Raw genomic sequence first — 13,971 nt, forward strand, 5'->3', positions numbered from 1 at the left:
AAATGTTGTCGTCGTCAGTGGCAGCGGCGGCAGGACACTGTAATGTAGCAGCAGGATATAGCAGCTGGTTGTGGTGATGCTGGTGGTAACGGCTGCAGTAGTGGCATCACGCTGCTGCTGCTGCTGCTGCTGCAGTGGGTGGGGGCCTGATGCCAGCGGAGTACCTTAACAGCAGCAGCAGCAGCGATCATCTCCTTGTGAGAGAGTGCGTGCGCGTGCAAATCTTTTTGTCTCTCTCCCCCTTCCCTGTCTATCTGCCTGCTGCCCTCTCTGTGCGGCGTCTGTTGCAGCCGTGCTGCTGCTGCTGCTGCTGCTGTTGCTGCTGCTGCTGCTACGAAATTACAACGAAAAGAACAGCGCTTGGCATCGACGCAGAATTATTACAGCAGCAGAAGCAGCTTCGGGTAGGTGACTAGTGCTATCGCTGGGGCTGCTCTGTCCAGTTTAGACAAATCGTGGGTGGACGGATGAATGAATAAAGGAAGAGGTGGGCGAAGGAGGCGAAACTGGCGCTGCGAATGATAGGTGGCCATAGGGGGTGGGCTGAAAGTTGGCTTTCCGTGAGTAGTACTGTTGTTGTTAGCACGCTTTCAGTTGTCGCCCCCTAGCAGGAAGCGTTGTTGGCGATGATAATGATCATAGTGACGTCGTTGCTGTTTCCAGGCATTTGCTGCTGCTGCGGCAGCAGGCAGGCAGGCAGCCAGCCACAAAGTCAAGCTGAATTGTTATTTATTCATTGACCACACGCCACCGTTGCCCACTGTCATTGAGTGCAGCAACAGCACAGCGTGTGGTGATCGTCAGCACTATCCCTATCTCTGTCGTATAATATATACGTAATGTGCATCTTCTACGCTACGACTATATAGTTTCACGATATACCACACCATTATAGTGGTTAGGTTGTAGCCTAACTATCCGCTTCCTCTAGCCGTCAGTACAAACGTCAAAAATCTATGCAGGTTACAGTAAAAATGTAACTCATAACCGATCAGTCGATTCCTTCTACTTTGCAATCGTGTTACGATGGTGATGAATCTATATTTTTTTTTCGTACCGAAGGTCTGTGTAGTGTCACAAAGTATATGACCAAATGCCCTTACGTGGACGGGCCCGCATGATTTCAGGGTGAAAAGAGAGGCAAAAATGGCATGAAGTTGCATCGTCCACCATGGTCTTGAGCAGAGAAAACCCTCACTGAGGTGGCAGTTTTGAGTGTATAAAAGAATTTTTCATTTAGGTTTTTCGCGGAAGGGGACTAGGTGAAAGCTGGTTATTCGTATAAGCCAATAAATATATTGAAACCGTATAAGTTGCTTCTTTCGAAATGTTATGTAACGACATTTGGAACGGTGACTAGAACTTTTGCGCACCACCTCGAAGTAGCATAGCCGACTTGGCATTATCATAACGATAGTCTATTTTTATTCTGTCCTTAGATTTAGTTCTTCCTAGCAAATGCATCCAGTCAATTAAACTCATCGACTTATGTCCTAGATAATGTAACGTGGCCAAAGCATACGATATCGTAACTAGTTGAATTGCCAGCGGTATGTTTTCTGATCACATTCAGATATTTTTCTGATAATACTATAATCCGATTACGGTAGAACGTTTGTGGTGTCCGGGCGAAAAATTGTGACAAGTTATCCATTCCCCCTTTTGAAACTAAGTTAACATCGTTAAGGAAATTCTCAAGAGACCGAAACGACTGATAGTCTGATAATAAGATCCCGGCTATGATAGCAGGGTCCAAATCAATTGTTTTGCCAGCCAACAGAAATTCATAGTGAACGTCCCTTTCCAATTCAACCGAATACGGTATCACCATATTCTCTGGTGTGACACTGAATCTTGTCACATGTTGTGAAGCACATTTTTTTATGTTTACTTTTTAGGTGCACATTATTGTCGTATGCGATCCGCTTTGCATCACCTGTGATCAAGCGCTTTATAAGCGGCTCGATTTCGCTGCGTTTCTGTAATGTTTCACAGATGGAAACACGGTCGAGTAAAGTCTATCAGGTCAATTCGTGTAACACCTAAACATCGTGTTTTTTTTTGCAGCCAGCTTCCTTCAAATCATTTGAAACTGTTTGGTGGCAGATGTTTAGTTTCTTGGTGATATCATGGCTGCTAATCGCGTACTTTTTTCGTAATTGGTCGACCACTACGAGGAGCGTCTTTCATATCGAAATTTCCAGAGCAAAAGCAACAGAACCATCTTTGGGCTGCTTCGTCCGATAACGTATCCTGACCATAAAAAGCGCAAATTTTTTATGGGTCTGGGCAGCATTTGTGCCTTTATCGTTAGAAAATTGTAAAATGTGGTGAATTTGTGCATGAATTTGAATTTTGATCTTACCCATCTTTGAGGCGCTGCTTTGAGTCTAAACACAGGCGTTCAAACACATCTACTACTTTCGAATAACACCAGCGCCGACCCGCGTGACTCATATTACCTAAGATGTGTGACTTCAAAGTTTAGCTAGGAAAACGGTTAATACCTTTCTCGACAATCCATATACATATCCAATGTTTTATATACATATATATACATATACATATTATATATATATATATATAACAACTAGATGGAGGGAGGAAAAAAGAGCTTTGCTCAAGTGTTTAACGTCGTTTATTAACATATCGAATAGCAATAATGCGTAATGTAACCTTGAAATTTTGTTTGATGACATTAGTTAGGACCTTAAGGATAATAATAAAAGCCTTGGATACCTATGAACTCGTGACACCATCATAAAATGTGAACTGCAGGATAGGCTACGATCCTACTGCTTATCCTGAACGCATTGTGACGAGGCTGTCATGTGAGCTTCGCGGTGTAACAGTCTATAACATTAGCGCTCGCTAACAAATAAAACAAACTAAATAAAAATGATACATTTTCGACTAAAGCAAAGCTACATTAGAACATTAATTTTAAACAAACTTCATTTAAAGTATCAACATGAGAAGATGACAAAAAGGATCTATTTATTATCATCTATCAAACACTAACCGAAAGCCTTTATAGTGCCAGCGATACGAAAATGTGTCTGTCGCACACTCCGTATCTCCGTCGACGGGAGAGTATCTGACGAGTGATCCAGTGTTTTCTGCTGTACCTTTAATTCAATATGTAGTATTTGTTCAATACACGGACGCGCGCAATTCGATTCGCTAAAATCTGTTATGAACATTTATTCGTCATTTACTATCGTAGCCTGGCGTCGCCGTAGATCTGCATTTAAGCCTGCCATTGCTATCTATGGCTGCCATAGGTGCTTACTAAGTAAATGGCTGGAACACCGAGTAACGCCAGACCGCCTGTTAATGTAATGCCTGTGACAGTTAACTGAGCAATAAGCATTAGCCCTTCAGTGGCCCAGGATAGGCGAACAAGCTATGTATGGACCTATTATATAGCTCGATTGCGATATACGTTCAAAGGTATCGCATCATAAAAACACTAGAAATTGACTTTCACTTCAGCTAGTCATTGTTTCATCAATGCAAGTATCAAAAATTGAGCAGACGAGCTCGAGTGCCTTGTGTAGCGTGGGTAATCAATGAATCTATAGTGTCTATTGTTCGTGACACACAGTTGTTATTAGACGAAAACTAGGGAGGAGTATTTACATTTGTCCTGCTAAGTTTGAATAGTTGATAGCAAACGTAATAGGTTGCCGTATACTGCCGTGTAAACCAGCTTTGTACGGTTTGTTTAGGTTTCCATTCGAGTAGAACAAGTATTACATACACGCTTCACTACTAGGTTACACAGCTTTTCAAGTTGTGCCAGTTCAGGCACACAAAATGGAAGGCAATATTTAGGTGATAATGGATTTTTGCCCTTTAGGCCAAATACGTTTGCTCACTTAAAAATCTAATGCAACCTAACAATTTGCATCGCGGTATAGCTAGTCCACACATACTGCGCTACGTGTGCGATGAAAAACAAAAAAGATGACTTGTTTTTGCATTTTTACGTAAAGTTTTTTCTTTTATGCATAAATCATTACCCTTATCATTTCACTGCCAAATTAGCGGGAACGAATTAGTGATTTCTTTCGTGCGCCTGTGGCCAATCGGCCTGTTGCTTTTGTCCTCGCGTTGACGCTGCGTTTAGGCTTCGAGTACACAAGTAATGTTGATCACTCTAATACGCCATTTTCCTTCTGCTTCCCCACTGCTTGCTAAATTCTGTAGCTTATTCGGGAGTGTTTTCTCTTGTCTTTATGAATCCGCTGCACTTTTATTGTATAGTAGTCGGTATTCGGGTGAAAAAAGTGCTTCTATTTTGATATGTGCCTTATTTCGTCTTTTGCCGTAGATGAACAGCTGCCAAAGAAAACAGCCCGCGATATTTGAGCCGTACGTAGCAAGTACTCTAAGAGAAGAGCTCGAAAAGATTCTAAGATGGGTTCCTGAACCTGGAGGGTGTACCCTCGTCCTGACTGGCCATCCGAGGCCGATGGAGACCTTGGATGACGTAAAAACTCGTTAATTGACTGAGAAAGTCAAATGCCAACAATCGACCATCCAATGAAATACTATCAAAAATTAGTTCAAGTTTGCTATAGACTGGATGAAGCGTACGAGGAAACATGGTTTTTCAATGACTTGCAACATTTCTTTCGGCGCCGAACAACACGTAGCCACAACGTCAGATTTCTGTACAGAGTCATTGCGGGTGACGAGACCTCTGGTTTCCACATCAATATGAATAAGATGAGCAAATAGCTAACTCCGGAAGATACGCTTAAGCCCAGAATTTAGACAAATATTTATTCCAAAAAGACCAGCATTTACGTTTCGTTGGACTGGCAAGTTTTCGTACGCTGAGAAATGCTTGAAAAATCAAGGTCAGTCAGGATCTGTTTTCGTATATGACTAAGTTGCGTCTTTCGAACAAGACCCCGTAAGCAATTACCTTTTCCGATCACCGGCAAATGGAATGTTTAACAATGCATTTAACAACGAAGAAAGTCCCAAGAACTGGTTCTTTAATATCAGGTTTTAAGATTTCAGGTGAGAAGGAGTCAATAAATGTCAAAATTGCAGGAAATAATACCAAATACAGGGTAAAATGTTGTGCCTTTTGTTAGCTGGTAAAGCGATACTATTCATATAACAACCTAATACGTAGAAAATAAATCTTATGGACCTATTTAGGTTGCAGCATTACGTCCTCAAAGAGGAACAGTTTTCGTTTATTTTTTCACTTACGAGACTTTTGAGAGTTCATGCCATTGAATTTGGATAGTATTTGGTCTATTAAGTTAAAATATCCTTATACAAGGATGTTCATCGGGGCTGTTCCAAGGCGTCGTTGCCTGCTACTCTTTACAGTGAGGTTAAGAAGCCATTCTGTTTGTAACTGTGGTCATGCAAACGCTCTCTTAGACTGCTAAACAAAAATAATTCGTTTGACTATATACTGTTTCGCCAGCCATCGAGGAGGGCTGCCTTTCCCCTACATATTAATCTATCTGCACCATTAATAAGTTATTTGCTGCTGTCTTTTTTTTTTTCAGAATAAGTTGAAGCTGCGTACCTTTAACACCCGCGGCGGCGTGCTTCGTCGATCGATCGAGACAGCTTTTCCGCTTGGCCTGTCGCACGAGCGGTTGCTGTCTTAGCTGCAGCTGGACGAGGCCGCAGTTGGGTCAATTTGTGGCTATCTCAGCCCCGCTGGGGCCCCCGTACGACTGCCGCCGCTACCGCTGGCGTAATCGCCAGCGCTAGCTGCTCGAGAAAGTGCGGCAGTGAAGTGCGGGGGGCCTCTGCAGTGTGTGGGCGGCCGTAACTTAAGCTGGCAATTTACGTCCTGGCAGCTGGCGGAAGGCCCGTTGGCCAATAATAAAACACCTGTAACGCTGTGCTGCTGCCCGAACTGGCAATACTTCGCGTATCCGAGTGATTTAAATTAAGATAATACTGCGACCGGTCGGCAGGCAGACAGAAGGAATGAGTCTCTTCACGCTGCTCGAGGCGGCTCGCTACCTCGAATACAAAAGCGAGGCCAGCGCAAGAGGTAACAATTACCAAACACCAAATATTGCGTACAACTTCGGTCCATCAATCATTTGACTTCCGATGTATGAAAAGCTTTTTCATTGCAAGTGCTGCCACATTAGTCTCACTTAACTAGCCGATGTAGGGCTTATTATTTATAGTTGCATGCAACAATGTTTTTTTTCGAGTACACATGTAATTAATGTCTTTGTTTTGCTCAGAGGCCTCTAAATGGTGTGAAAGTATAACTTGGTTTAGTTCTAGTCCAACAAGTTCCAGCCCACATGTACCATTTTGCAAAGCATCGTCACCAGTGCGTGACACGGTTTTCGGCAACCAGTCGTATTTGCGTATCTATTAATAATTATGATTTCGTGCAATAAATGTTAAGGAAAGATTAAAGCTTTCGTATTACTCTTTTTCAATGTGTACTCAAAATTATCAGTTTTGAACAGTTTTGCTTCACGCAACCTCAAAGCCTTTGATTGACATCCAGGTATTTCATAAGAAATTTTTTCCAACCAAAACCTAGATTAAGTGCAACTAGTTGTCAAAGAGTTTAAAAGTCAGCGGATCAAAAAAGTTTTTCGAGATAAAAAAATTTCGAGCTAATCGAAAGTCAAAGAAAAAGTGAAAAATTTACAGGCGAAAAGTTTGTCGTCTTGGCCGGCAGGTTTAGATATAGACAGATGCGAATAGACAAACAACTATGCCTATAGGAAAAGCAGAAAGAGACGGTCTTTCGCATTTTGGGGTGAATCTAGCTGGCATAAAAATTACGCCCGTATGCTGTTTATCACACAACCAGTTTCGTTCGGAGAAAGATGCAAGAATTGGCAACTCGTTTTTTCATATTCGATACGTTTCGCTGTTGTTTGTTGCTCTTTCTTTCCGTGAGCTTTATATCCATTGTTTTCCGATAAATGCCCGTTTTTGTCTAATGATGAGTCGTCTTGTTCATGATGTCTCCAGGTGAGGAACCTCATGACTATACGACGTTTACACAGCTGTCAGCAGGTGGCACCACTGTCGCGGCGACACCTGCTAATAACCACGGTAATAAAAGCAGCACTAACGGTAGCCATGGAAGCAATCAGAACAGCATTAGCAACAAGGAGCTGAGCAGCGGTGCTAGCAACGTGCCAAATGGCATCAATTCAAGTGCTACGACAGCGAACAGTCACACCGCTACCTCTGCCGGTGATATTAGTGGTGGAGGCAGTAACAGTTTTAATAGTGCTAGCAACTGTAACGGTGCGGGCAGTAGCAACAATCACGTGACTTTGGGAGGAGCCACCCAACACCACCATCAGCAGCCGCAGCAGCATCACGCGCCGCAGCACACGAACAGCAACAGCAGCAGTAGCAGCAATTCACCGCCTTTGCCACTGTCGCTAGGCGCAGCATTAGCTAGTACTGCTGGTACTGGGCCTGGTTCCCTTGCTTTATCTTCGACGGGCGTCACGACATCTACAGGCTACCGCCAGCGTAGCGGCAGTGCCGCGTCACGTCAGCGTACAGATTCGCTATCGTCCCATGATGATAGCAGCCGCGATCCGCACAATAAACAGTCGCGCCGAAGTGGAGGGTAAGTTCTACTATATATGCATGTTATAAAAGAAAAACTCCCGGCATCATATGGATGATTGAATCTTGTCAAAGATATTCACTTCACCCGTGCGAAGATGAAAATAAACAGGATCAGTAAAAGGTCGTCCACCCGTAGCAGCTATTCATTGTCAATGCTACTGCGAATACTATGTTTGCCTACGTTTAGTAGAATTCGTTGTTAGCGTCTTTAGTTGGTATTTATAACGCATATGAGAAAAAAACCGAATTCTTTTAATTGAACATTCCTAATTTTGTCTATTGCTGAACACATATATTTACGACTAGGATTCAGAGATTATTGAGGTACCTCGTTGTTCTGCAATGGTACAGGCCTACATATCGTCTCTTCTGATTTCATAGGGCTGGTACACGTGAAGTGCATAATAAACTGGAAAAGAATAGGCGTGCCCATCTCAAAGAGTGCTTCGAGAGTCTTAAGAAACAGCTACCGAACATTCAAGACGATCGGAAAACGAGCAACCTTACCATTCTACGATCTGCCCTCAGGTATACTACATCCCTAATTCAGTGCTCCATGTATCTGTTTTATTTTTCTGTTTCTGTTTTTATAATTCTATATATCCATGACAGCACCTAGCATTTAGACGTATTTGCCACTCACTCCAAGCAGAGATGTAACCAAAAGGAAGCCCTTTGTGCATATATAAATTAGCAGACTAAAACAAATTCACGCTCCCTTGGTAAGGATAACTTCGACGAAAGGCAAGATCGACTTTAAACAATGATAGTGACTTTATTTTATGAGTTCCAAATTACTAATATGGGGAAGTGTCCGCTTCTTGTCAATCATGTAGCAAGGATAACTTTAAAATAATACCAGCTATTCCTATGCTTTGTTGATGACACCTGAATAATCGTTTAAATATATACACAGGTACATTCAAAACCTAAAAAAGAAGGAAAGGGATTTCGAGCAGCAGATGGAGCACTTGGCACGTGAGAAGATCTCCGCTCAGCAACGGTTAGCCACATTGCGCAGGGATGGCAGTTGCGTGCTTCCTCTGTATGATAACACAAACCATAGTCAGTCACTTACTTATCATCTGCATCATTGTACAACGTCATCAGCATTATCGACAACAGCAACAAGCTCATCATCGGCTTTATCGGCCACTACGACGACGGCCACAGGGGCAACGACGATAGTCACACCTGCCCACGGCAATAGTCGTCATCCTTCAGCAGCAGCAGCAGCAGCAGCAGTAACTAGCGTTGTCGCATCAAATGCAACTCATTTAACGACAAGTTCGTACCCGTTCATAATTATTACTATCGATGACCATCGTGAGAGAAGATTGGCAAAATATTTGTTTGACATGTCAGCCATCCGAACTCTATATAGGTAGCAGAGAGGCAATCGAACCAGATGGTAAATACGAAATAGTACGGAAAATATATTGAGAACTTTGTGAAAGGTACTACAGTAACAGTGTGAATATCTGAATCGATGCACACTTATAATAGGCGCAATGAAATAATAATGAGTGCCATATAACGAAAGGTATCACGGGCAGTTTACATTATATACCTTTACATTTGGGCTGGATATTTTCGCAGGCTTAGGGAACAGCGACGTTCAACGACGTACGTTATTGGTAACGACGGGGTCGAATGAACGCGCAAATGAGAAGCTTACGGCCAACGAGCTTAAGCGGCGCGGAAGCGTTTCACCTGACAATGAGACAACTACCACGGCATCAGGTACCCATCGGTCATCTGTAGTATCGTTCTCCACATCGATAATCATAAAGGAAAAATAAATAAGGCATCAATACCACCCATTTTCTAAAAAGAACCTACCTTGGCGTTAGGTCTTCGTGGTATCTAGTTACTTATGTTACCATAGTTTCCTGCCTAGAGTAATCCTTGTCACTTGCGTCATTTATTGCTTGGTAATATTTTTCCTCGACTTTTTTTTTCTTAGAATGTGGCAACCTAAGTGACTATGAAGGTGATGAATTCGAGTTAACATCACAGGCGGGAGGCCAGCAGCAGCAGCAGCAGCAGCAGCAGCAGCAGCAGCAGCAGCAGCAGCAGCAACAAGCTCCTCAAACCGCTAATAATAACAATAATAGTAACAACCAGCATCCCCGTCATCACACAGTATCAACAGCAATAAATAGTATGGGTAAGCATATGTTAACCCCGTTCTTCAATCAATAGTCATCAATGTCATCAAGTGAACTTTTTACTGAATTAAGTGAACTTTTCACTTAGATCAAAGAGTAAGTAACCTTAACTTTAAGATCTGTTGGATCACTGGAGTGTGACCTATGAATCATTTTTCATTCGAGGGCAGATTCTGATGTCAATAATATTGTTTTGAGTGCCAAAATTAGACAGCTCAGTAGAAAAGAGGCTTGAATTTAAACATTTTCGTGAACTATAAGTGCTTACTCTCGACCGGGTGAACAATTTCGAAAGACTAATTCTTTGTTTGCATAACGTATAAAATGGATGCAATCAATCAATCAATTATATCATAAACCACGGCCTACAATTTCTGTTGTCTATGTATGTTGTTGCCGGTTTGCGTACATCTGTGATGATGGCGGTCTGGCTTCTACCACTTTTTCCATTTTACTATTTCTGGCGAAACAGTGAAAAGAGAACGAGACCATCATCATCATCACCATCACCACCATCATCATACTCACCAGTCACATCACAATCATCATCATCACCATCATCGCCTGGGAGGTACAAAAACGACAACAACAACAACAACAACAACAATAACAGCGCCCGCAGAAGCAGTGCCAACTGTAGCAGCATCTACTGCTCCCACAAAAGCCACTGCAACTGCAACAATGCCCGCAGGGGCAAATAGTGGCTTTGCGTCTATCTGCGCTGAAACTGATCTACCAACGACGGTGAGAATGTCGTTGCCCTCTACAACAACGACAACAACAACAACAGTGGGCAGCGTTACGATAAGTCCAATACAAGATAGCACGGGCAACAATAATAACAACAAGAAACAGGACGACAGAAGCAACGGCACCCATACGAGCGATGTTACTGTCTTCAACAACATCAACAACAACATCCCTATTAAAGGCAGACTAAGCCACACTTCTACGAAAGAGGTAGGCTTGATGATGCTTAAAAGGTTGACTGGAAACATTTGTTATATACAACTTTCGTTAGTTAAGATCTAGCGGAAGGAGGAGTACTTATGTGATTTTGTATGCTTATGTGCAATTATTAACGCATAACCGACATCATTTAGAGAAATAAACGTCTCGGAATGTGCAATGTCGATATGCGTATATATACAAATACTAAACGTTAATGTATATGTTCTCCTGATGGTCAATGCTGTTCAGATCAAGTCTGCTGAGGATTGCGTTACGGTAGACACCAAAGAGGAGTGCAAACCAATTACGATATCGGTAACTTCAGGAAGTGGGGCTTCAGTGATTGCAACAGGGCCAGCTGTTAATCCCATTTATCAACAGGTTAGTAGCATACTCTTGCCCTACTTCTTCGATTATCACCAATTCGTTGCAAAAACTGTTCGTTCTCGTAGGTACAAGTGTACTGGGCCTTTTGGCCAACAAACATTGGAAAGAGAGGCTAGATTTCAAAAGGATCTAAGTAGCGCATCAATGTAAAAGATATTCTATGAGATTTTTAAACCTTGTGGCTTCGCACATTCACTGCTACGTGCACTTACCTAAGTCATTTCATTTGTTGAAATTCAGCTAGTTCTAATCAAGACAACTCGTTGCTTGTTCTTAGGCGACTGCTGGGCTACATAAAATTGCTCGGCATGAAATCAAAGAAGAGCCTGTTGACAGGAAGGTCTCAGTTGTTGGGACCAACGGTGGGTCTCAGCTAAGCAATAGCCTTGGGGCTGCAGGCGCGAATCAAGCCATTGCTTTTGTGACGACCTCGACAGGAGCAACCACGAAGACACTGGCAGGTAATTTGGAAGCGCCAGCCGATAGTGGCCAGCACCTTGAGCTGTCTCCGACAACGGCGACAATGGCCATGGAGCCACCACGGGCCATCTTCACACCCGGCAACCAGAAAACCGTTTTGCCAACGTATCTGCCGAACACGGGCAATCTGGCTACACTTCTTCATGCTGCAAACACTGTGTCCTACATAAAAGCGTCCACCGTCAACAGCAATGCTGGCGCAGCCGGTAGTCCACATGGCGAGCTAACCGTGACGGTGTCGTCTGCTCCCATGGCGTCGGTATCTGCAGGAGGGTCCATGGTGGCTTCCGTAGTTCCGCCCACGATGGTGCCCTCAATAGGCTCATCAATGGTGCCTTCGATGGGTCAAATTCCACTAATGTGCAAGCCCGGAAGTGTGGTGCGACTCGCAGCCAGTGGACATCTCGTTCAGCCACTGACACTCGTTAGTATCTCTGATTTTGATAATCGGTTGCAAGGCAATGACCGCTGCTATTTATCTTGTTCTTACCTTTTCGAATTTTTCGTTTGATGATGGTCGAGTAGTGTACCTATTTCATTACTCTACTAAGCTGTTGTCATTGTTTTTTCCGGATTTCAACAGCATTTTACCTTGATTTTGGGCTTCAAAGATAGAATTCAGGTGACAAAAAACCCAACATTTTCGACACTTCTTCTCACCAAGGTCAAAGAACTGTCAAAACAACTCGGTTAGGTGACGAGGAAGACTTGGGATAGGGTTCGAAGGGGACCGCTGCAACTTGTTAACATCGGCAAAAGGTCTCGAATTCACTTCTTTGACCACCGAGACAGTGATATTTGGAATTCGAACTTCAGGAAAAAATGTGTGATTTGACAGATCCTTAAGAAGCAACGAAAAGCCTTTCAATGGTATATAAGACCGGATCATGAACAAACGAAAAAAAATAGGTCTGGGAAGGCCAACCCAAGCTAGACCCTCGTTGCGGGCAGAAAGGTTGTCATACTAAAGAGGTGATTCACAGCGAAGGGTTATAATAAAAATAAAGGAAAGCAATAAATATAAAAAGCCATTATTTTTCTCATAACGTAACATGTTTTCCAAATTTGTCAATTCCTGTTTATACTTTGTCTTGAGTATCCATTTGATCACAGATGTTTGCTTAGCCAAATATATTTATCGTCAACATTTTGAAAATGTCAGCGCTCCTAATTAAATCGTCAACATATTTTTAGGTACAGCAAATCCCGACAGCGACGACCGCCAACGGCGTGAATGGAGGAGGGGGAGGTCTGAACGGAGTGGCAGGTAAGGCTGGCACAGCAGGATCGTCTCAAGCCGCTGCTACGATAGCTCAGGCCGGTGGCCACCCCCATAGTACTCAACCAGCGGCGGCCGCTCAGCTCTTCCTAGCGCAAACTGGACCAGCTTCAGGAGGCGCATATAAAACCAGCGGAGCAGGCGTCGCTACCCCTGGTAATGGTCAACCAGTTACATCCATGGCAACGGTGATCACGCAGGCTGCACCACCTCAACCAGCCCATCACCATGGTACGCAGATTGTTGCAGGTGTTGCGCCGCTCGGTAAAGTCCAACTTGGCGGTGCAACAGCAACACTTTCTATCAAGCCGGTAAGTTTGAAGCCGTTTAAAAATCGCGCCAATAATATGGCGTTAAAATCATTAGAGGTGATATATAAGTCGAACACTCATCAGCAGGACAATGTGAAGAGGTTGAGCTCGTTTGCTTGAAAGGTCCGTGCAGAAATCGGTTCCTGAGCAAATTTACTTACTGAGAAGCTAAAAATGATGGGTATCATATACAAATTATTTGTTTCCAGGTGTCGCAGTTCCCTCTGATATCTGGACAGCAGTTCATCACGACATCGTCGCAATCTCTGAAGCCTGTTGTAGTTGTTTCCGTTCCACAAACATCGACTCAATAAACGTCGTTAGTCATTAAGGATAAATGGGAGACATTTAAATTACACAAGGACATAAACAGTTGCAAAAAGGTAGTGCTGGGATAATTGTTTCCTGAATACGGATGAATCAGTTTACAGCAAATGCGCAGACGGGAACTCAGCTGGCCGAGAAGATGCAAAAGTACTCGTCATGCTGATGTACTTGATTAGTTGGCGAAGCATCTAGCTAGCTAACTACGGTGGGTAGAATATGGGTTTTGATTGGCGGTATGACTGGTCCCAGTGTGAGGACGAGGTGACATCACGCATACCGTTGTTGGTAATGGTACAAATTCTGCAGTTACTAATGATGGAGTGCTTCGTTTTGTCTGCGTGATCTTACCCAAAGGATAACATCACTAAATCGGGATCCGGACACATTTTAGCGAGTGGGCATAATACTAACGCTAAAGGTGCTCCTTCACAATGACTGCAGTAGCAACAGCAGC

General features: G+C 43.3%; 1 protein-coding gene across 2 annotated transcripts in view; it reads left to right on the forward strand.

Moving 5' to 3' along the window:
* LOC111272831 (uncharacterized) overlaps nt 1-13,528 on the forward strand; it is a 31,303-nt gene extending 17,775 nt beyond the window's left edge. For both annotated transcript variants that reach the window (XM_022854473.2, XM_086973402.1), the window contains exons 2-12: nt 5,541-6,040; nt 6,994-7,609; nt 7,993-8,139; nt 8,528-8,898; nt 9,211-9,354; nt 9,578-9,781; nt 10,255-10,742; nt 10,983-11,114; nt 11,398-12,024; nt 12,795-13,190; nt 13,400-13,528. In XM_022854473.2, coding sequence (XP_022710208.2) covers nt 5,974-6,040; nt 6,994-7,609; nt 7,993-8,139; nt 8,528-8,898; nt 9,211-9,354; nt 9,578-9,781; nt 10,255-10,742; nt 10,983-11,114; nt 11,398-12,024; nt 12,795-13,190; nt 13,400-13,504 — 3,297 coding nt within the window. In that variant the 5' untranslated portion in view covers nt 5,541-5,973 and the 3' untranslated portion in view covers nt 13,505-13,528. The remainder of the gene's footprint in view (nt 1-5,540; nt 6,041-6,993; nt 7,610-7,992; nt 8,140-8,527; nt 8,899-9,210; nt 9,355-9,577; nt 9,782-10,254; nt 10,743-10,982; nt 11,115-11,397; nt 12,025-12,794; nt 13,191-13,399) is intronic.
* The last annotated feature ends 443 nt before the right edge of the window (nt 13,529-13,971 follow it).

This window comes from Varroa jacobsoni, unplaced genomic scaffold (genome assembly GCF_002532875.2).
Source record: "Varroa jacobsoni isolate VJ856 unplaced genomic scaffold, vjacob_1.0 contig03463, whole genome shotgun sequence".
NCBI lineage: Eukaryota > Metazoa > Arthropoda > Arachnida > Mesostigmata > Varroidae > Varroa > Varroa jacobsoni.